The sequence below is a fragment of the Elephantulus edwardii genome, unplaced genomic scaffold (genome assembly GCF_000299155.1).
Source record: "Elephantulus edwardii isolate Elephantulus edwardi_28Jun2011 unplaced genomic scaffold, EleEdw1.0 scaffold00153, whole genome shotgun sequence".
NCBI lineage: Eukaryota > Metazoa > Chordata > Mammalia > Macroscelidea > Macroscelididae > Elephantulus > Elephantulus edwardii.
In genome coordinates this window covers 1912472-1937424 of record NW_006399903.1, presented here as the reverse complement: position 1 = coordinate 1937424, position 24953 = coordinate 1912472, and the positions used below count along the sequence as shown (strand labels likewise).

The 24953-nt window shown below is 41.0% G+C and overlaps 1 protein-coding gene across 1 annotated transcript in view; it reads left to right on the top strand.

Annotated features, from left to right (window-relative positions):
* Positions 1-24953, top strand: part of DNAH5 (dynein, axonemal, heavy chain 5) — a 382826-nt gene that overhangs the window by 190256 nt on the left and 167617 nt on the right. The window contains exons 46-49 of the mRNA XM_006895016.1: positions 673-815; positions 1463-1597; positions 18554-18676; positions 20582-20795. Coding sequence (XP_006895078.1) covers positions 673-815; positions 1463-1597; positions 18554-18676; positions 20582-20795 — 615 coding nt within the window. The remainder of the gene's footprint in view (positions 1-672; positions 816-1462; positions 1598-18553; positions 18677-20581; positions 20796-24953) is intronic.

The window sequence follows — 24953 nt, the reverse complement described above, 5'->3', positions numbered from 1 at the left end:
TTATTTATTATTATTAATTTCAATGAAAATTTACAGAGACTTTGGATTTCCATTCATTCATTGTTGCACTTTTCTCCCTGCCCACCCCTCCCCCCGCAGTTTGCTCTTCTCTTTGAAAAGTAAGAGAAACATTCTTTCATTGTCATACAATCCCTCCCAAGTCCACTCTTACTATGCAACCTTCGTTCTGTACTCCTGTCATGACCATAATACCTAATCATAAATCCCTTTTAAACAGTTCTCTCCCTCATCTGTTTCAATGCAGTGTACATGGAGTAGATCTCCAGGCCTTTCTTCCTAGTCCATTTTTAGTCTAGAAGCTCTGCTGAGAGCTGTTAGATATCAGAGCAACACCCAGTCCTCCACCCAGGCACCCACTATTGGTCACTGTGCATGAGATGCACTGGTCAGGGACGGACCTCAGACTTCCCAGTGGGGATTTGTGTACTGTCACTGAGCCATCACTGTCCTTTGTTAACATTGTCACTTTGAAAGAAATGCTTGGGGAAGTTTTGACCTGGAGGTTACACATATGTATATACTTCAATCTCTTATTTTGCCAGGGGTATTGGAAAGTGCCTTGGGATGATTTCAAGCATATCTGTTTGTTATAGACAAAAGTTAAATTTCTAACAGGAATGTGACATTGGGAATGTCCTCTGCTCACCGCAGGTAAATGGAGGCACTGGAACACACGCACAGAGGAGTACGTATATCCTTCACACATCACCCCTGAATATAGCTCCATCCTTGTGCCAAATGTTGACAATGTGAGGACCGACTTTCTGATTGAAACAGTTGCCAAACAGGGCAAGGTACAGCTCTCTGTTTTACTAAACGTAGAGTGTTTGATAGCCCCACTTGAAAATATAAGACAGCCTCCATTTCATTTAGAATGTTTCATGTTGCTCTTCACCCAAGTTAGTATAATTTAGCGTAATTCTTTTATTATTCCTCAGTAATAATTTTGGATTTGAGAAATTATGGTACATTCTCATAATGGAATACTATGCAGCATGCAGGAGCACTAACCTCGCAAATGATTACCTAACTTGGGAGGGACTGGAGAGCATTATGCTGAGTGAAATAACTCAGTCCCACAAGGACAAATATTGTATAGGACCGTTATTGTAGAATGAGTATAAGGATCCAGGAGGGGTGGGAGAAGCTGGAAGCAGAGGGATGTGGATGTGCAGGAGGAAGGGAGGATTAATCATTGGGTTGTACAATTTGATGGGTCGGGGCAGGGGGTGAGGAAATTGAAAGAATTTATTCAAATTTGTATTTGAATTTTGTAAATAAGCTAGTAGAAGACACTTTGGATTTGAATATTTCCAATGGCGATTAAATAATTATGTCTCAAATATAAATTGAGAGAAAGTATATTTTGGCTTGTTGATCCACTGAGAACGCTTTCCCTTCCCCATCAAATTTTCTTTCTTTCTCAACCCCTTTCATTTAGGCTGTGCTGTTAATTGGTGAACAAGGGACTGCCAAAACGGTCATAATCAAAGGGTTTATGTCAAAGTATGATCCTGAAAGTCACATGACCAAGAGTCTCAACTTCTCTTCAGCAACGACACCCCTGATGTTTCAGGTACTTGGTGTCATCAGCCCGCCCGAGGCTGTTACAAACGCGGGAACCTCAGAACTATTTTCCATTATGCATGTGTCCATTGGATCTTACTCTGCCTGTCGTCAGCCATGACAGATCTCCTATTGTATCTACCCTTGTCTCTTCTGGGATAGTACTACCTTACATCTGCTATTCACGTGCAGTAGAATCTGTCTCTAGTCAAATTACAATTTACAATTTTAAATTGTGGAGAAATTGAAAGTATATTTAAAGTATTAAGATCTCCATATTGTTTAAAATATCTCTAGAGAAACTCATAGAGCATGCTTAGTCCAGAACTGAAAGAAATACTACTAGTTTCCCCAGCTCAACCTGAGTCAGGAGCTGTCTTGGTGTGGTGTATAACATCCAACTTCACCTTTTGGAATCCAACTGCTTCACTCATCAGCCTCCAAACTGGAGACTTAGGGGCCGACCTTAAATGCTCAGGCTTTCCTCCAGGTCGTGTTGACTCTAAACAAGAGGCTTAAAGGGAAAACAAAACAAAACCCCACAAAAAAAACCCCAACCAAACAATCCACTCCCATCCCTCAACCAAAACACTAAAAGATGGTTCCAAACTACTAGCCATTCTATGGAGCAAGAAAGATAGGCAGTTGCTTACTGTTAATAACTCCCAAGACTATGACTTTTAGTTTCTCTTTGAACCTGGAGCAAAACTCACTCCATGGCTCAAATTTCAGCCTAATAATGCTGCTGTTGTTGTTATTATGTGTTGATGAGTCAGAAGTGACTCATAGCTATCCTCCAGTGGTTGTCAGAGTCAGGAAATTGCATGGAAGGGATGGATGGCCCATCTTTCTCCTGTGGAGAGGTTCCATGGATATTGATTGTGGATCCAAGTAAAATGAAATCTTTGACAATTTTAATCTTCCCCCCATTTATCTTTAAGTTGCCTCTTGTTGCAGTTGTGAGCATTTTTATTTTCTTATCTGGAAGTGGAATTCATATAATAGACCTATAAGGGGAACAGCATGATCAGGGAAGCAGTCACTATCTATAATGACCAAACATAGCTGGTCAAAACAGCAGTGAAAAACAATATATATGGACTTTATAAACTATGTAGGTAAACCAGTATAAAATAAGAAAAAATTAAACAACAACAACAATGACAAAATGCAGGAGTCCATATGCCCAGAAGATAGGAGAATTGGATAGAGGTGTTAATGGCAATCAGAATCATAGGGTGGAAGTGAAAATGGTGTAATTATGTAGAGACATTGTTGTTGTTTTTGTTGTTGATATGTGGCACCACAACCTTTGAGTTGTGGTGCTAGAGTGTCAAGTACACAATGGACCACCAGGAGAACAAAGAAGGCTGCCTTGGAGAGGGTGAAACCAAGCTTCTTCTTGGAGTCAAGGATTTTGAGGCTCCGTCTTACATACCTTGGGCACATGGTCAGGAGAGACCAGACCTTGGAGAAGGACATCATGCTTGGAAAGGTGGAGGGACTCCAGTTAAGATGAATTGATGTGGTAGCTGGTGCAATGGGGGTAGGTGTGTTGGAGTCAGTGAGACTGGCTCAGAATAGTGCAAAGTTCAGAGCTATTGTGCATAGGGTTGACATGAGTTATGGGCAACTTCATGACACATAACAAAAACATGTACCATCAAGTTGAGGATCACTCATAGTGACTTATAAAGGACAAATGTGGACCCTGTCCTATACTGTGCCATTTCATCATCTGATACACTCAAGACCATTGCAGCAGTCACTGTGTCCATCCATGTGACTGAGGGTCTTCCTCTCTCTCTGACTCTCCACCCTTTGCAGCATGATTTTTTGTCCAAGGATTAGCACCTTCTGACGACATGGCCAAAATATGTGAGACAAAGTTTCACTATACTTGCCTCTAAGGAACACCTTCCAAAAAAATTGTTTGTTCTTTTGACAGTCCACGTAATATTTAGCACTCTTCTCCAACACAACTCAAAGGCACTGATTCTTCTTTTGGTATCCTTATTCATTGTCTGACTTTCAGATGTATTGAAAGTGATTGGAAAGGCCATGCTGTATCATGAGTATTGGAATGATGGAGCAGAAAACCAACTTGCTTTGTAAATTTTATTCACATCATAATTTAAAAAAATATTCATCATGGAGACCCAGTGGAAGGTCACTGTTGAGTAAAAACCTACTGGACTGCAGTGTTTGCTTTGTGAAATATAAGCCCCCAGCCTGTGTCTTCTCTTATGTGTCATTCTTACTTTAGCGTTAAAATGTGGAGTCATCTTTTTTGGGCCTATCTTGGATCAAAGGCTGTTAGTTTGTCTTAGGAAATATGCTTTTCACATCTGTCCTGTATTTGAGTTTCTTTTATCTACCTACCCCTAGTCCACTTCCTCCTGAATCCATGGTGAGGTATTAGGTTGGAAGAATCCCTTGCTCTTGGTTCATGCCTAATTCTATATACCTCTTCCCACCTCTGTTTCCCAAGTTGATAACAGCTTGGTTCAGGTGCGCTTTAGTCTTTGAAGTGACAACCTTGCTCTCTAGCCCTTCAGAGAGATCGTTGGGAGAGGATTTTCCCAATGCAAGATAATAAATGGTTAGATTTCTTGACTGTTTAATGGGCATTGATTGTGAAGCAAAGTAAAATAAAGTCCATGACAACTTCAGTCTTTCCTCCATGTATCTTGATGTTACTTACTTGCTCAGTTGTGAGGATTATCTTAGAATGATAGTGTTGTTGTTATTATTGCTATGTGCCATGTACAATAGTTGTGAAGCCTGTCTTATTCTGAGCCAATCTCACTGTCTCTGACAAACTACCTCCATTATCCCAGGTACCGTGTCAATCCATCTCATCCGGGGTCTTCCTCTCCTGCACTGTCCCTCTACCCTTCCAAGCACGATGTCTTTCTCCAGAGACTGGTCCCTCCTGGTCACATGCCCAAAGTATGTGAGACAGAGCTTCAGAATCATTGCTTCTAAGGAGCAACCTGGTTGCACTCTCTCCAGGATCCTCTGTTGGTTTTTTTGTTTGTTTTCCTGGGAGGTTATTTTATATGGTATGTTTTGTGGTTTTACAAAATCCAGTCGATTCTGACCCCTGACACTCTCTGCTGGCTTTCCAAGGCTGTCAGTCTTTATGAAAGGAGACCGCTCCTCTTTCTCCAGAGGAATGGCTCCAAATTATGCTTACAGTTCTTAACTACTGTTGACACAGTTTCTCTAGAGAAGAATGGATAGGTTGGGGGGTGCATTGTGCGAAGTGGAAAACAAGATAGAAAATGTCAAGTGTAGAAAATAGAGACACTTTTAGCTATGGCTATGAGGATCCCTGGTGACACAGTGTATTGTATGTTGGGCATCTAACAAAAAGGTCAGTGGTTGGACTTCACCAGCTATTCTGTGAGAGACAGATGTGCAGCCTTTGCCTGTAAAGATTTATAGCCTCAGAAACCCAATGGATGGATAGATATTAGGAGCTGGAATCAACTTGACTATAGTGAGTTTGATGGTAGGGTTTTTTTTTATTTAATTGGGATTTTTTAATGAAAATTTATAGAGAACTTGTATTTCCATTAATTCATTGTTGTATATTTTCCTCCCTGCCTCCCCCTCCCCCAGTTTGCTTTTCTCTTTGAAAAACAAATTCTTTCATTGTTGTACACCCCGCTCCCCCAGTCCACTTTACTATGCAACTCTTCTTCTGGACTCTTGTTATGCAAATAATGCCTAATCATATATTCCTTTTAAACAGTTCTCGCCCTCATCTGTTCCAATGCAGTGTACATTATTAGGATAAACCTGTTTTTTCTGTTGGAAGTCCATGGCGTGTTGAATACCCTTCTCCAGCACCACAACTCAAAGGCATAAATTCTCTGTCAAATCTAGTTATTGTCCAGTTCTCTGATGCATAGCAAATAATTGTGACGACCATGGCCTGGATCAGGTGCACCTTATTTTCCATAATGACATCGTTGCTTTTTTGCACTTTGGAGTGGTCCCTGACAGCAGACTTTTCCCAGAGAAATGAATCTTTTAATTTCTTGGCTACTAGTTCTAAGAATGTTGATTATGGAACTGAGAAAACTGACATTGTTAACAACCATATTCTCTTCTCCATCCATCATGGTGCTGCCAATTTGCTCAGTGGTGAGAATCTTTGTCTTCTTGATGTTGAGCTTCAATCCATATTGAAGACCTTCTGTAGTAAATTCTTTAGGTCCTACTCTGTTTCAGTAAGGAAGATTGTGTTATCTCATAATATAGGTTGGTGATGAAACCTCCTCCAATCCTGATTCTCTTCATAAAGGCTGGCCTCCTGAATGATCTGTTCTGCATTTAGATTTAAAAGGTATGGAGAAAAGCTGCATCCTTGACACACCCCTTTCCTGATTTTGAACCATGGAATATTTCCTTGCTCTTTTCTGATTACTGCCTCCTGATCTAAGTATAGATAGATTTCCCATAAGCACAATCAACTGTTCTGGAATTCCTGTTCTTCTCAAGGTTAACCATAGTTTGTTGTGATCCACACAGTCAAATGTCTTTGCATAGTCAATGAAACACAAATATATATATATTTGTTGTTATGTGCCATTGAGTTGCCTGAAACTCATAGCAACCCTATGTACAACAGCCCTAAACCTTGCTTTGTCCTGTGCCAATCTCACTGTCTCTGACACACCTACCCCCATTACCTCAGTCACTGAATCAATCCACCTCATAGAGGATCTTCCTCTCCTTCACTGTCCCTCCACCCTCCCAAGCATGACATCCCCCTTCAAGAACTGGTCTCTCATTGCAACATTTCCCAAGTATGTCAGACAAAGCTTCAGAATCCTTGCCTCCAAGGAGCAGCCTGGTTTAACCCTCTCTAGGATGAATCTGTTTGTATCTATCTATCTCTCTATCTCTCTATCTATCTCATTGCTGTCGAGTCAGCACTTACTTATAGCTGACCCTCTAGTGGGTTTTCAGAGGCTAAATCATGCAGAAGGAGATTGTGCATCTTTTTCCCAAGGAGCACCTAGTAGTTTTGATTCCCCTACCTTTGGATTTGCAGTGCAACTCCTTCCCCCAGACCACCAGATCTCTTTATATAATTATAGTATTATACAATTATTTAGAGCTCTGGTTGTCTAGTGGTAAGAAACCGTGCCGCAATACCAAATGCAGTTCTTATCTACTAGCTGTTCTGTGGCAGAAGAATGGCCCATCTCCTCCCCTGTGATTTACTGCCTCTGAAAACCCACTGGATGGTAAACTATGGGCTCGTTCCATCTCAACGGCACAAAACAACATGCAATTATTAATATAATACTGTAAGTTCAAGTTGAAACTAAAGAAAATAAAATCAAATTCACAAGAACCAAAGTTTGGCCTTGAGTCTATCCCTCTTGAATTTAAATATGATCTCAGGAACAAGTTTGAGGCCTTTAATACTAATGAGAGAAGACCAGATGAGCTGTGGGAGGATATCAAGAATATCATCCATGAAGAATGCAAAAGGTCATTACAAAGACAGAGGAAGAAGGAAAGACCTAGATGAATGTCAGATGAGAACACTACAGTGCTGAAACCAAAGCAAAGGGAAGAAATTAAGATGTGAAGGAGCTAAACAGAAGATTTCAAGGGCAGCACAGGAAAACAAAGCAAAGTATAATTGGAGTTGGAAAATCAAAAGGGAGGGACTCACTCACCATTTCTTCAGCTGATGGAACTGGAGAATTAATTCAAGCCTTGAGTTGTAATTCTTAAAGACGCTGTGGGCAGAATGTTGAATGACTCAGGAAGCATTAAAAGAAGATAGAAGGAGTGAGTTCAAAGAGTTACTATACAAAAAAAGAACTGACTGACACGGAAGAATTTATTGACACAACACATGATCAAGAGCCAATGGTGATGAAGGAGGAAGTTCAAGCTGCTCTGTAGGAATTGGCAAAAAGCAAGGCACTAGGAATTGATGGCATACCAATAGACATATTTCAACAAACAGATGCCACCCTCGATGGACTCACCAGGTGGTGCCAAAAAATCTGGAGGACAACCATTTGGCCATCTGACTGGAAGAGATACATATTTATTTCCATTAGAAAAAAAAAGATGATCCAGCAGAGTGTGGAAAATGTCGAACAATATTATCAATATCACATGCAAACAAAATCCTGCTGAAAATTACTCAAAAACGACTGGAACAGCACATCAATAGTGAACTGCCAGATGTTCAAGATGGGTTTGGAAGAGGTCTTGGCACTAAGGACATTATAATAAATGTTATATGGATCTTATCTGAAAACAGAGAGTATCAGAGGAATGTCTATCTGTATTTCATTGACTGACAAAGGCATTTGACTGTGTGGATCACAACAAATTGTGGAACTTTGAGAAGAATGGGAATTCCAGAACATTTGATTTTGTTCTTGCAAAACCTATACTTGGACCAAAACACAGCCATTAGAACAAAACAAGGAAACACTGCATGGTTCAAAATCAGGAAAGTTGTATGCCAGGGATACATCCTACCTCCATACCTTTTCAATCTATATGAGGAACAGATCATTCAGAAGGCTGGACTTTATGAGGAGGAATGTGGCATCAGAATTGGAGGAAGTCTCATCAACAATCTGCTTGGCTCCACAATCAATACTCTTGGTACCAGCAGTAAGGAAGTCAAAAGATGAATTGCATTGAGAATCTGCTGTGAGGGACCACTACATAGTACTGAAGAGCAACAATGCCAATCTAGAGACTAACGTGTGCCTGATTTGGACTATGGTCTTCGCAATTACTTGCTATGCATCAGAGAACTGGACAATGATTGAGGATGATAGAAGAAGAATTGATGCCTTTGAGTTGTGGTGTTGGAGAAGAGTGCTGAATATACCATGGATTGCTAAGAGAACGAATAGGTCCTTCCCGAAAAGGGTGAAGCCAGGTGGCTTCTTGGAAGCAAGAATTGAATTCTGGCCCTGCTTTCTTGAGAGCACATTCCCAATAGAGGAATTGCTGGGACAAATGGTATTTCTATTTCCAGCTTTTTGAGAAAGCACCAGACTACCTTCCATAGAGAGTGTACCATTTTAAATTTCCACTAGCAGTGAATAAGAGTTTTAATTGCGGCATAATCTCACCAGAATTTGTTGCTCACTTCCCTGTTGAGCTTTGTTATTGTTGCTGGGGGATCTGAGCAATTTAAAGTCAATATTTTTGATAAAGACAATATTTTATTTTGGGAGATCACCCAAATTCTACTTTGAATGGTAAAACAACTAAGTTTACGAACTCATTTTCTTTTTTGTAGAATGTGCAGGATATTCTTTTTGCACACAATATAATATATAGTAAAAATCTTCATACTCTGCCTCTGCTGAAATTTTGTAATCCACTGAATCTAATTCTGCGAAAATGCGATAGATTATTTTTGTGATTAATTATTACTATTATTGTCACATTTAGAAAAGAAGTGATGTCATGGATAGTGAAGACACACATATTTGCACACACAGTCACGCATCCTGAAACGGCAGTGGAGAGGACATCATTGATTCGCAGGGATTTGAGACCTCACCTGCATTAATCCGATCCTTAGAACAGGCATATAATTTTCCAAAAATTCTCAAGTAGACACGTGTTTGATGGAGTAGAACTTGCAACTGTATTTCCAGCCTTTACGAAGCCTTTACCAAATTCTAGCATTTATTAGGTAACCATTGAACAGTTGTCTCCGTGGAGAAGAATGGGCCATCCCGCCTGTGTAATTTGCAGCCTCCGGAACCCATGGTGGGTCAGCTAGAAGTCACTTATTCCTCGTGGACAATGAGTTTGAGTTACTGAATGAGCAGTGGTTCTGAAAACAGAAGGAAGCCTTAGCTTATAGGCTCACCAACTACTTACCATTTCCTCCCCTTCACTTGTTTTTCTATCTTATTTTGTCTACTATTCTTTAACATACACATTTTACAAATGATTTCCTGTTATTTCAGAGAAGCTAGGGTTACCTCTCTGGGAAAGAAAACTGCTACATGGAGGTATGGCTCTGTATGACCCTGTCATCCCACTGTGACTCTTGCAGGCCACTAGGACATCATATGTTAGTGTGCCAGTCAGTTCTCATAATGGACATGAACTCTCTGGAAGGCTCTAGTTTGCTGTATGGACGAGGTGCTAAGGGATTATTAATTGCCTTATGCATTTCAACTCATTGACTAGCAGAGCTAAATTTAGCCTTTCACGTTAGAGAGCTTGCATTTTTGTCAAGGGAATAGTGGGATATGAAATTATTTTTGTCTTATCACTTAAAGAAGCTTTTTTGAATGCATTATATGCCATTCTATACCATAAAAGTTGAGAAATATTCACATATCTTGGCATTATTTATTAAAATTGTAGGACTTCCCCAATTTGAAATGACCAAACTTTGAAGATTGCCAAGGACAGAAGTAGAGACTTTTTGTGTCTATCATGGCCTTGCTTCATGGTTGCATATTGCACTGTTAAAGTTCCTCGTCATCAATAAGGAATTCTTTCTCTTTTGGATTGGAGAAAGAGAATTTGTTTTAACTCAGTATACCGCCACTTTCTCCTTTATTTTTACATCCTTTTAAACATGATTTAAAATCATGAGAGAGGCAACAATATAGTGATGTCCAATGGTGGGAATGAAATGAGATATTTATGATAGATTTTTGAAATATTGAGACTTTTCACTTTTGTATTTTCAATTGCTTCCTATGCATCTTAAATTTGGACAATAAACAAGGCTTATCGGAGAAGTGTTTCCTTGAACTGTGGTGTTGGAGATATGTACTTAATAGCCTCTGGACTACCAAAATATTACCAAAATTCGATCTTGGAGGAAGTAAAGTCAGCACGTTCTTTCGCGTTCAGGATAATGAAACTGCCCCACATGCTTTGGTCATGTTGTCAGGAGGGTCCAGTCGTCTATAAAATGTATCATAAACACATGGACTTCACCTTATGGTCTACCCAGGAATCAGATTTACTACATCTCCAGAAGAACTTGCTGGAGAAGCTCACGTTCAGCTGTGAAAACTAGGCCAGGTGCTGATTGTGGAGCAGATGATCAACTACTCATACGCAAGTTCAAACTGAAGCTAAAGAAAAAGAAAATCAAATCCACAGAAACCAAAATGAGACCTCAAGTCTATCCCAGTAGAATTTAAAGGCCATCTCAAGAACAGGTTTGAAGCCTTGAGCATTATCATTCATGTTGTTGTTGTTGTTATGTGCCGTCGAGTCGTTTCCGACTCACAGCGACCCTATGCACAACAGTCCTAAACCCTGCTCTATCCTGCGCCAACCGTACCGCCTCTGACACACCCATCCCGATTACCCCAGTCACCGAATCAATCCGTCTCATAGAGGGTCTTCCCCTCTTGCGCCCTCCCTCCACCCTCCCAAGCATGATGTCCCTCTCCAAGGACCTGTCCCTCCTTGCAACATGTCCAAAGTATGTCAGACGAAGCCCCAGAATCCTTGCCTCCAAGGAGTTGCTTGGTTTAATCCTCTCCAGGATGAATCTGTTTGTTTTCCTGGCAGTCCATGGTACATTCAGTACCCTTCTCCAGCACCACATCTCAAAAGCATCCACTCTCCTTCTGTCCTCCCTAGTCATTGTCCAACTCTCTGAAGCATAACAAGCGATTGCAAATACCATGACTTGTATCAGGTGCACCTTAGTCTCCAGAGAGACACTGTTGCTCCTGAGTACCTTTGAGAGGTCCCTAACAGAAGACTTTCCCATCGCGATACGCTTTTTGATTTCCTGACTGCTGGTACCAAGAGTGTTGACTGTGGAGCCGAGCAAACTGAAGCTGTGAACACTCTCAATCTCTTCGTCATCCATCCTGACGCTGCTAATAGGTCCAGTGGCAAGAATCTTTGTCTTCTTGACATTGAGCCTTAGTCCATACTGAAGGCTGCAGTCCTTGACCCTTCGCAGCAAGTGCATGAGGTCCTCCTCAGTTTCAGCAAGCAGGGTTGTGTCATCTGCATAACAGAGATTGTTAATAGATCTTCCACCAATCCTGATGCCACAATTCTCCTCATAGAGCCCAGCCTCTCGGATTATCTGCTCTGCATACATGTTGAAAAGGTATGGAGACAGGATGCATCCCTGGCGTACACCCTCATTACAAAGACAAAGGAGAAGGAAAAGACCAAGTTGGATGTCAGAAGAGACTGGATATTGTGCTAGAGCTCCCAGAAACCAAAGCAAAGGAGAGAAATCAAGAAGGAGCTGAACAGAAGATTTCAAAAGGCAACTCAGGAAGATAAAACAAAGTATTATAACCAAATGTGCAAGGAGCTGGAGTTGGAAAATCAAAACGGATGAACCCACTTGGCATTACTTAAACTGAAGGAACTAAAGAACAACTTCAAGCCTGGAGTTGCAATACTTAAGGATGCTGAAGGCAGAATGTAGAACGACCCAGGAAACATCAAAGAAGATGGAAGGAGTACACAGAGGCTCTATACCAAAAAGGATTGGCTGATACAGAATAATTTAATGAAACTATATGATTAAGAGGCAATGGTGTTGACGGAGGAAGTTTAAGCTGGTCTGAAGGAATTGGCTAAAAAACAGCCTGCAGGAATTGATGGAATAACAATTGCCATATTGCAGCAAACAGATGATTCCTTGGATGCCCTCACCAGGTTATGCTAAGAATTCTGGAGGACAACTGCCTGGCCAACTGACTGGAAGAGATCTGTATTCATGCCCATTCCAAAAAATGGTGGCCCAACAGAGTGTGGAAATTGTTAAATAATATCACTAATATCACATGCAAGCAAGATCCTGACAAAGATTATCGAGGAAAGACTGAAACAGTACATCAGCAGAGAACTGACAGATGTGCAGATTGGGTTTAGAAGAGGCTGTGGTGCTAGGTAAATCATAGCCAATGCTAGCTGACTCTTGACTGAAAGCAGAGAGTAGCAGAGAAGTGTATATCTGTGTTTCAGAGACTAGACAGAGGCATTTGACTGTGTATATCACAACATATTGTGACTAACCTTGAGAAGAATGAAGATCCCAGAGCACTTAATTGTGCTCATGTGAAACCTTTATTTGGACCCGAAAGCTGTTGTCAGAGCAGCACGGAAACACTGCATGGCTCAGGATCAGGAAAGGTGTGCATGAGAGATGCATCCTGTTTCCATACTTTTTAAATCTATATGCAGGACAGATCATATGAGGAGGAACGTGGCATCAGAATTGGAGGAAGTCTCATCAATCTGCGTTATGCAGATGACACAACCTTGCTTTCTGAAAAGGAGTTAGACATGGGGGATTTGCTGCAGAAGGTCAAAGACTGTAGTCTTCAATATGGATTGATGCTCAACATTAAGAAAACAAAGATTCTCACCACTGGGACAATTGACAGCTTCATGATACATAGAAAAGAGATTGAGTTTGATAATAACTCTGATTAATAAGTTGGTTCCACAATCAATACTTTTGGCAACAGCGGTCAGGAATCAAAAGATTAATTGCACTGGGAAAGTCTACTATCTGGGACCTTTCTAGATTACTGAAGGGCAAAGATGTCAGTCTGGAGACTAAAGTTGGCCTGATCAAGGCCATGGCCTTCACATTTACTTGCTATGCACCCAAGAGCTGGACAATAATGAAGGATGATACAAGAAGGATCAATGCCTTTGAGTTGAGTGGTGCTGAAGAAGAGTGTTGAACATACTGTGGACTGCTAGAAGAACAAGCAGGTCTGTCCTAAAGAGAGTGAAATCAAGTTGCTCCCTGGAAGCAAAGATTTTGAAGCTGCATCTGACATACTATGGGAATGTGACCAAGAGGGACTAGTATTTGAAGAGGGACATTGTACCTGAAAGGGTAGAGGGATAGTGTAGGAGACAAAGACCCAAGATGAGATTGATTGACTCATTGACTGGAGAAATTGTATTAGTTCTATCAGTGATGATGAGATTGGCTCAGGGCAAAGTTCAGAGATATAGCACATAAGATCTCTATGAATCACAGGGGACTCAATGGCACATAATAGGAACAACAAATATACATATACATATACATATACTTATACATATACATATACATTTGTTGTTCCTGTTATGTGCCATCGAGTCCCCTGTGACTCATAGTGACCATGTGTACAACAGCCCTAAACCCTGCTCTATCCCGTGACAATCTCATTGTCTCCGACACACCTAACCCCATTACCCCAGTCACTGAATCAATCCATCTTTCTCTCCTGCACTGTCTCTCCACCCCTGCAAGCATGACCCTCCAAGGACTGATTCCACCTTGCAACATGTCCAAAGTATGTCAAATGAAGCTTCAGAATTCTTGCCTCAAGGAGCAGCTTGGTTTCACCTTCTCCCACATGAACTTGTTTCTTCTCCTAGCAGTCCATGGTGTATTCAGTACTCTTCTCCAGCACCACAGCTCAAAGGCATCAATTCTCCTTCTATTATCCCTAGTCATTGTCCAGCTCCCTGACGCATAGCAAGTAATTGCAAAGACCATGGCCTGTATCAGGCTCATCTTAGTCTCCAGACTGACATCTTTGCTCTTTAGTACTTTGGAGAGATCTCTGACAGCAGAATTTCCCAACGCAATTTGTCTTTTAATTTCCTCACTGCTGGTACCAAGAGTGTTGATCGTAGAACCAAGCAAACTGAAGCTGTTAACAATCTTAATCTCTTCACCATCTATCATGATGCTGCCAATTGGTGCAGTGGTGAGAATATTTTTTCCCCCTGTTGAACTTCAACCCATATTGAAGGCTGCAGTCCTTGAGCTTCTGCAGCAAGCACTTCATGTCCTCCTCAGTTTCAGCAAGCAGGGCTGTGTCATCTGCATAAAGCAGATTGTTGATGAATCTGCTTCCAATCCTCATGCCATGTTTCTCCTCATAGAGCCCAGCCTCCTGAATAATCTGTTCCATAGGTAGATTGAAAACATACGGAGATAGACACATCCCTGTCATACATCCTTCTAAATTTTGAACCATGCAGTGTTTCCTTGTTCTGTTCTGATGACTGCCTCCTGGTCCAAGTATAGGTTTTGCATAAGCACCATCAAGTATTCTGGCATTCCCTTTCTTCTCAGAGTCAGCCACAGTTTGTTGTGACCTACATAATCAAATGCCTTTGCATAGTCAATGAAATACAGTTAGACATTCCTCTGCTATGCTCTGCTTTCAGCCAAGATCCATCTGACATTAGCATCAATATTCCTAGTATCATGGCCTCTTCTAAGCCAGCCTGCACTTCAGGCAGTTCTCTGCTGATGTGCTGTTCCAGTCGTTTTTGGATAATCTTCAGCAGAATCTTACTTGCATGATATCTGTTGATGTGCTGTTCTAGTCGTTTTTGGATAATCTTCAGCAGAATCTTACTTGCATGATATCAATGAAATTGTTCAATAATTTCCACACTCTGTCAGATCACCCTTCTTTGGAATGGGAACAGATATAGATCTCTTCCAGTCAGGCAGCCAGGTAGTTGTTCTCCAGATTTTTTGGCACAATTTGGTGAGCACATATTGTTGAAATATGTCAATCAGTATGCCATTGATTCCTATGGCCTTGTTTTTGCCAACTCTTTCAGAGAAGTTTGAACTTCTTCCTTTACCACCACAGGCTCTTGCTCATACGTTGTTTCATGAAATTCTTTTGTGTCCGCCAATTCCTTTTGGTACACTGACTCTGTATACTCGTTCCATCTTCTTTGAATGCTTCCTGTATCGTTCAATATTCTGCCCAAAGCATCCTTAAGTATTGAATCTTGAGGTTTGAATTTGTTCTTCAGTTCTTTCAGCTTAAGAAATGCTAAGTGAGTTAGGCCCTTTTGATTTTCTGACTTCAGCTACTTGCACATTTCATTGTAATACTTTACTTTGTCTTCCTGCGCTGCCCTTTGGAATCTTCTGCTCAACTCCTGAAAATCTTGATTTCTTCCCTTTGCTTTGGCTTCTTGGTGCTCTAGTGTAATATTCAGAATTTCTTCTGACATCATCTTGGTATTTTCTTCCTCCTCTGTCTTTGTAATCACCTTTTGCATTCTTCCTGGATGATATTCTTGATATCCTTCTACATTAATGTCCAAAGCCTCAAACCTGTCCCTGCGATGGTTTTGAAATTCAGATGGAATAGACTCAAGGTCATATTTTGGTTCCTGTGGGCTCAATTTACTTTTCCTCAGCTTCAGCTTGAACTTGCATATGAGTAGTTAGTTGTCTGTTCCACAATCAGCACCTAGCCTAGTTTTCACAGCTGACACAGAGCTTCTCCAGCCATTCTTTCCATGGATGTAATCTATCTGATAGATAGAGAGATAGCTAGAGATACATATAGAGATAGAAATAGAGATAGAAATATAGGTATAGATTCACACACACACACACACACACACGCGCGCGCGCGCGCGCGTGCGCGCACGAAGGTGGAGGGTCAGTAAAGGAGAGGAATACCATCTTCAAGATGATTGACACACTAACTGTACCAAAAGTCAAGGGCATACCATAGATAGTGACGATGGCAGAGGATAGGGCAGAGTTCAGTTCTATGTTTCATAAGGCTGCTGTGTCTTGTGGTCAGCTTGGTGGCACCTGATAAAATTTTTTTTCTCTCAATGATATTGTGGTTATTCAGCATATACATAAAAATTATTAATTTCCAAACTATAGCAAACTATCATGAAAATGAGACCAATATAGCCAATATTTTCCCCATCCTCATGTCTCTCTTAACTTCTTTCACAAACTAAAGACAAATCTCACTGCTGTCAAGTTGATCCTAACACATGGCAATGCCCCCAAAGACTTCTGAGTCTGTAAATCTTAACAGATGGATTCTGCTTTGTCTTTGTCTTGTAGAGTGACAGGTAGATTTGAACTACTGACCTTTGAGTTAGTAGTCTTTCATGGAATGCACTACACCACTAATGCTCTGTCAACCACTCCCAACACCTTCAAGTCAGTTTTCATATCTTTTAGAATATTTCAAGATTTTGGGTTATATGTTTCTTGTAGAGTATAGCATAGCTTCTGTACCTCCTAAACCCAGAATGCAGGCATGATGAAGGAGACGTAGGTATACTTTGTTCACCCTCTTAAGCCAGGGATGGAAGTGATGCAGTGTAATTGTATCTGGCACAAAACATGGGCCTGTATTTCATCACATTGTTAAGGCCAGCAGGCAGTCTTTTCAATTATGGGAACATATAGCCTTCAGATGTTGAAAGGTTATGCAGCTCAGAGTGAAGATCTAAAGAGCTTAGATCTTGCATAAATATATAATTTAATATCATTTAAGAATGACCTTCAATGAAAATACAATTTTCAAATATGCAGAACTTAAAAAGCACTGTTTAACCTAGTCTCTGATTATAGGGCAACTTTTATCAGGGCTAACACGTTTGATCCAGCTAGTGGACCTTTGATCCATTGCCCATGAAATAGCAGCCAGCAAATCACAAGGAGTATTGAATTGAGCCAATTTACCACAAGAGATCTCTTTAATGTATTAAAAAGGTAAGACATCACTTTGATGACTAAGGTGCACCTGGACCAGGGGTGATATTTTCCATCTGTCCCATATGCATGCTAAAGCTGGGAAGAGAATAAAGAAGACCAGAGAAGAATTGATGTCTTTGAATTAACGTTGTTGAAGAGTATTGACTGTACCATAAGACGACCAACAGAATGATTGAATCTGTCTTGAAAGAAAGACAACCAAATGCTCCATAGAAGGGTGGATGGGTAGACGGTTTCTGCATTTCAAACACATTATCAAGGGAAACAGAGCCTTAGTGAAGAGCATCTATCCTTACTAAAGAACAGGGTTAGTGAAAATGATGCAAACCCTTGACGAGATGGATTGACATGGATAATGCATCAGTGGGCTCAAGGATACTTACTATTGAAAGGATGCTCAATGCCTTGTTCTGGTTTACTGTGAGTTAGAACCTACTGGATGCCACCTAACAACAAGGTGTTTGGATATGGAGTTGTTGTTGTTTGGTGCCGTGAAGTCTAGTACAAACTCAACAACTGGCCTCAACCCTGTCTTATTCTGTGCCATCCTTATTATCTCTGACACACTCAAGCCCATTGATGCTGCTACCATGTCATTTCATCTGGTTGAGGCTCTTCCTCTCCTTTTACCATCCCTCCACCTTTCTATGCATGATGTATGTCCCTCTACAAGGAACAATCTCTCTTAGTAACATGTGTAAAATATGTGAGACGACACTTCATTGTCTTTGCCTTCAAGGAGCTCTCTGACTGCACCTTCTCCAAGATTGAATATGGAGGGGATAGGGTTATTGACATAGGGGAAAATAAGAAATTGACTATAAAAGTTTACTGAAGTAATGAAGACTCCATACAGGGATTGTATACCAATGAAAGAATTTTTCTTTTACTTTTCAAAGAGAAGAGTGAACTGGAGGAGGGGACGGGTGGGCAGGGAGGAAAATGCAACAATGAATGAATAGAAATCCAAAGTGTTTGTAAACATTAAAAAAAAAGTATACTGATGTGCCTCAGCCAATTTGAAATTTCTGTTAATTATAATTCTACTCTTAAGAGAGCTCTGCTGGTGTGTAAAAAGTTGTTGCAAATCCAAGGGCAGGCAATTTGAATCCACCAGCGGCTCCATGGGAGAAAGATATGCAGTTTCCGCCCATGCTGTTTATAACTTCTGCACTAGAGGGGGAGCCAGGAGTAGGTTCCCACTGTACAACACATAACAACAGCGCATTACACCAGAGATTTTAAAGGTTATGCATGTTGTGAAAGAGAATTTAGTTATCTCAAGCTTTGTGCAAGAATTAAGGAAAATTAAGGGTTTTACTATTCCCTGTCAATTCAAAGTTTCTCAAAAATGTTTTTATATATCATTTACTATGTATTAGGGAATATTTCCTAGATTTTTCTGTTGGCTTTTTTGTTTAACAGAGAACAGTTGAGAGCTATGTGGATAAACGCATGGGTACGACATATGGCCCACCAGCAGGAAAAAAGATGACTATTTTTATTGATGATGTGAATATGCCAATAATCAATGAATGGGGAGACCAGGTATGTTCATTTTATTATCTTTTATTTTATTTAATTCAGGATTGATTTATTCTTCGATGAAAGATTTTGGTGGAATTGTTGTTATTGTTGTTATGTGCCGACAAGTTGCCTGCGACTCATAGTGACCCTGTGTACAACAGCTCTGAAGCCTGCCCTGTCCTGAGGTGGTCTCACTGACTCCAACATACCTACCCTCATTGCCCTAGTTACTGTATCAATCCATCTCACCTGGGGTCTTCCTCTTCCTCTCCTGCACTGTCCCTCCATTCTTCCAAGCATGACATCCTTCTTCAAGAGCCAATCCGTTCTGGCGACATACTCAAAGTATGTGAGACAGAGCTTCAAAATCCTAAAAATAATGTATTCAAACTTTGTAAATAAATCAAAGTAATATAAAAAACTTTATTTGTTATAATAGCATTAGTCAAATCTTTATGAGATTACTATATCCACTTTTCCCCCCACATCTTACAAGAGGTTCAAAAAAATGAGGAGTCGAGAAATGTCATGAAAGTAATAAAATAATTGTAAATAAAAAACTTAAAGAGAATGATAAAAAGAAAATTCTAACCTCCAAGGAGAACCTTGGTTTCACTCTCTCCAAGACAGAACTATTTGTTATCTTGGTGGGCCATTGGGTGGAATATGTTCCCTAAAAATGTATGTTAGAATTCTAACCCCTATTGGAAGTAGTATTTTCTTTTGTTGTAGCAATAAAGTCATATTAATATAAGGTATGCCATAAACATAATCACTTCCGAGTTATAAAAAGAATTTATTAGACACAGAAGTAAATATATACTGAGGAAGATGGATGCAATCAAGGAACATCTGGGCTACTTAGAAGAATATAATTCACTTGGAATTTTAAAATAGTGACTTGGACTTTTAGTCTTTAGAACTGTGAAAAATAAACTTACTCTCTTTCAAGCTATATACTTGGAGCATTTCTGTTAAGGCTGCAGTCTAGGAGTCTAGACAGTTAAAGAAATTGCACTGAGAAAATGTGCTGTCTGAGATCTCTCCAAATTACTGAGGAGTAATGATGTTACTTTGAGGACTAAGGTGTGCCTGAGCCAGACCATCATCTTTTCAATCACTTACCATGCACTTCAGGGTTGCATAAGGAACACAGATGACAGAAGAATTGATGTCTTTGAGTTGTGGTGTTTGGAGAGAGTCCTGAATATCCCATGGGTTAACACACAAAAAAATCCAACAAAATAACACACAAAAAACACACAAAGAGCTTTTAGGGGTTTGGTTTTTTTAAATATTTTTATTTTTTGTTATTATTTTTGGTGTGTGTACTGTCAAATCGGATCTGACTGGTACAGGAGGAGGTTGTCCCTCCTTCTCCAGCAGAGGATCTGGTGGTTTCCAACTGCACACCTCTGGGATTGCAGTGCAGCTTCTTGCCACTAGGGCACCAGAGCTCCCTAGGGTTTTATTGAAGTATATCCAGAGTGCTTCTTAGAGACAAGATTAGCAAAACTTTGTCCTCTGTATTTTGAGCATGTTGTTAGGAGGGGCTTGGATAGCCCCTTAAGGAGATATCCCTTTGAAAGGGGCATCTGCTTAAAAAAGGAGCAGGGGCAGTGGAAGAGGGAAATCCTCAGTGAGGTAGATGGACAAGTGACTGCAGCAATGGGTTCAAGTGTGTTAGAGATGATGAGGACGGCATCGCATAGGACAGAGTTCACACCTGTTGTTTATAAGGTCTCTGTGAGTTCTACTCAACTCTATGACAGCTAAACAACAACTAGGAAACTGAGACGGAATTTTCCTGCTTTAGGAACAATCAATTTAGGAACTTCAATGAAGTCTATTATTTGGTCCCTTCAAGGTGTTGCCTTGTGGGAATGTGAATGCATGATGTTCAATTCTGAAGATTGTCTTTCACAGGTCACTAATGAGATTGTACGGCAGCTGATGGAACAGAATGGATTTTACAACCTTGAGAAGCCTGGGGAGTTTACTAGTATAGTGGATATCCAGTTTTTGGCTGCCATGATCCATCCTGGGGGTGGACGCAATGACATACCAGAAAGACTGAAGAGACAGTTCTCTATATTTAACTGCACGCTGCCCTCTGATGCTTCCATGGATAAGATCTTTGGTAAAATGGGTGTGGAATGGGTGGTTCGGGAATATGGGGAGGGAAAAAAGCTTTCTTGGGCTCTTATGAGCAAAGATCATGTACAGACCACACGGAAGGGAATTTGAATAGTTTTCAGTTGGTATCCTCCCACTCAGAATTTCCAACAACTTTAGGAGTAAAAGTGTTACTATCAAGTAGTATAGAGACTTGTGGTGGCCTAGTGGTAAGGAGCAGTGCCACCAGCCCAAAGGTGTACAGTTCGTATCCACCAGCTGCTTTGTGGGAGAGATGGGCAATCTCTTCTCATGATTTATTGCCTCAGAAAACCCACTGGTGGATTAGCTAGGAGTCAATTCCAACAATACCAATCAGGTAGGATATTTAATTTCATGAAAAGATTTACTATATATTTATACTTAATTGGACTTCTATGTATATCTTTTTCAACCGACTTTTATCTCTTTATTTAACTATTGTCAACTTCTTCAGCAAGGAGGTTAAACATTAATTAAATTCAGAGATGAAGCTTTATTCTCAAGGGCACATTGGTTTAATATCAGAAAAAGTGTGTGTTGGGATTATATAATTTTACTATACTTATTTAATATGTATGCAGAGCAAGTAATTTGAGAAGCTAGACTATATAACAGTTTTAATTTGCTTGGTTCCACAATCAACACTCTTGGTACCAACAGCCAGGAAATTAAAAGACAAATTGCATTGGGAAAGTCTGCTGTCAGAGACCTCTCCAAAGTATGGAAGAGCAACAAAGTCAGTATGAAAACTAAGGTGCACCTAATTCAGGCCATGGTCTTTGCAGTTACTTACTAGGCATCAGAAAGCTGAACAATGACTAAGGAAGACAATTGATACCTTTGAGCTTTTGTGCTGGAGAAGAGTACTGAATATACTATGGACTGCTAGAAAACAAACAGGTTTGTCCTGAAGAGGGTGAGACCAGGCCGCTCCTTGGAGGCAAGGATTCTGAAACTTCGTCTGACATACTTTGGACATTTTACAAGGCAGGACCAGTCCTTGGAGAGAGACATCGTGTTTGGGAGGGTGGAGGGACAGTGCAAGAGAGGAAGTCCCTCAATGAGATGAATTGGTTCAGTGACTGAGGTAATGGGGGTAGGTGTGTTATAGAGCATGTTTTAGGGCTGTTGTACATAGGATCTCTATGAGTCACAGGTGACTCGGCACATAACAACAGACTATGTAAAGAAGAATGTGGAATCAGGATTGAAAGAAGACTCACCAACTACTTATAGATGACACAACCTTGATTGCAGAAAGTGAAGGCTTGAAGCCCATGCTGAAGAAGACCAAAGACTATATAACCTTCAATATTAATTACACATCAACAGCACAAGACAAAGACAATTGAACCCATAGGTAACATTGTGATAGTTGGAGAAACGATTGAAGTTTTCACTGTTTACATTTCACTGGGCTCAACAGTGAACACCCAATTGAAGCAGCAGTGAAGAAATAAAAAGACGAGTTGCATTGGACAAATCTGCTGTCAAGAATCATAAAGGTTACCACGTGGAAACACTGGAATAGTTTTACTATGTTCTGTAAGGTCCTTATGAGTTTGAATTGACTTGATGGTAGTGACTTTACTCTGGTTTGATTGAATATATTAGTATCAAGAGCTCATGTGACTCAATGGGTAATCCCAGCTGCTAACTGAAAACTTGGAAGTAAACCCACCAGCTTCTCTGCTTTCAAAAGATGTGGGAGCCTGCTTTGTTAGTGAGCACAATTTAGAAAACACTGTAGGTAGCTCTACCCTCTGCCACAGGGCTGCTATAGTCAGGATCAGTGACAGAAATAAAAAAATTTCTTGCTAATATATTATCAATTGGTTAAATATCTAGTATAACAATTGTATTAAAATATCAGCCAAAAAGATATTTATTAAAATGGGTACCTAAATTAAAGTAAATAAATTAACCTTGTTGTTCAACTCGGTAATGCAAATGCATTTATAACTGACTTTGCAATTACCCCCTTGCAGAAAAGAGTGGGCAAGTTTTGTATACATTCGTGCTAGGCATTAATTTACTATTTCTGTAACTCTTATACAGGAAAACCTCATTAAAATTATCCTAATTAATTTCTGGCAGACTAAAATGTCATCTTAGTGCCTGAGGTTAGTGGAGTATGAGAATATCTGCCTTCAATCACAGTAGTAAGAAAGGTTCAGAAATCAAATGACATTTGAGGAGTATCTGAACTTGGGAAAAGTAAAATGGACCAGAAAGAGTGACTGTTACTGATTTTAATTATTCTTGATTGCCTGGAAATTTTTACATAAAAAGTAAATTAAATTGTTTTATAATGCATGAAAGGGCAACAACATAATGAAGAAATCTTTACAAAGTCAAAACCCCCCTTTTTCCCCTTACTTATTTTAAGGCAATTGTGTATGTTTATCATCATTATCCACTTAATAATATTGAATTAGTCCAACTAGACTTTTCAGGATTTTCTGGGTGGGGCAGATGGGGAGCCCTCACTACTAATGAGCCCATGTTAAAGTACCTGGGTATCTGCTTTCAACAACTTATATCCTGGAAAGCCTTAGAGGGAAGTTCTATTCTGCACATTTGGGCCACTGGGAGTTGGAAGTGACTGAATGATAGTTAACACACCTGCCACCGCCAATTCCACCTCCCCCTACCATAGTCACCACTGTCATCACCATCATCGCCACCACTGCCACCGCCATCACCATCACTTCCAACTCCACCTCCACCCAACATCATCACCACCATCATCACCATCATCACCACCACTGTCACTGCCATCACCATCACCATTACCATCACTTCCAACTCCACCTCTGCCCAACATCATCACCACCATCATCACCATCATCACCACCACTGCCGTTGCCATCACCATCACCATTACCATTACCACCACCTCTCCCTTTCCCCACCATTGCCACTACTATCACCACCACCATCACTGCCAATTCTACCTCCACCCAATATCATCACCACTGTCATCACCATCATCACCACCACTGCCACCACCACCATCACCATCACCATCACCATCACCATCACCATCACCATCATCACCGATTCCACCTCCCCCTACCATAGTCACCACTGTCACCATCCTCACCACCATCACCATCACCATCATCACCGATTCCACCTCCCCCTACCATAGTCACCACTGTCACCATCCTCACCACCACTGCCACCACCATCACCATTACCATTACCACCATCTCTCCCTCTCCCCACTATTGCCACTACTATCACCACCACCATCACTGCCAATTCCACCTCCACCCAACATCATCACCACTGTCATCACCATCATCACCACCACTGCCACCACCACCATTGCCATCACCATCATCACTAATTTCACCTCCCTCCTCATCACCACCATCATCACCACCACTGCTGCCACTGCCATCGCCATCACTATCCCAACCAATTCCACCTCCCTCCTCATTACCATCACCAGCACCACCATTCGCACTACCACTGCCACCACCATCGCATCATCATCACTTCTACTTCCCCCCACCATCGTCACTACCATCACCACCACCATCACCATTACCAATACCATCACTCTCACCATTACTACCACCTCCCCAATCATCACCATCATCACTACCACCGCCATCACTATTACCATCAACTCCACTTAACTCCCCATTGTCACTACCACCACCACCACCACCACCATCACCACCAATTCCACCTGCCCTACTATCATCACCATCATCTTTACCACCACCACTGCTGTTACCATCACTGTCACCTCCACCTCCCCACCAGCATCTCTATCATCACCACCATCGTCACCATTACCAGTACCATCACTATTACCATCACCACCACCTCATCCCATTACCACCAATCATCACTGCCACCGCCACTGCCATCACCATCATCATTACCTCCACCTCTCCCCATCATTGTCACCACCATCACCACCATCACCACTGCCACTTCCCCCATCATCACTACCACCACAACCACCACCACCATCTTCACCTTCTCTCCCTCTCCACTACCACAACCACAACCACCTACACCACTACCATCACCATTACCACCACCATGACAACCTCCATCACCATCACCATTACCATCCCCTCTCCCTCCTCCCACCATCATCACTACCACCACCACCCCC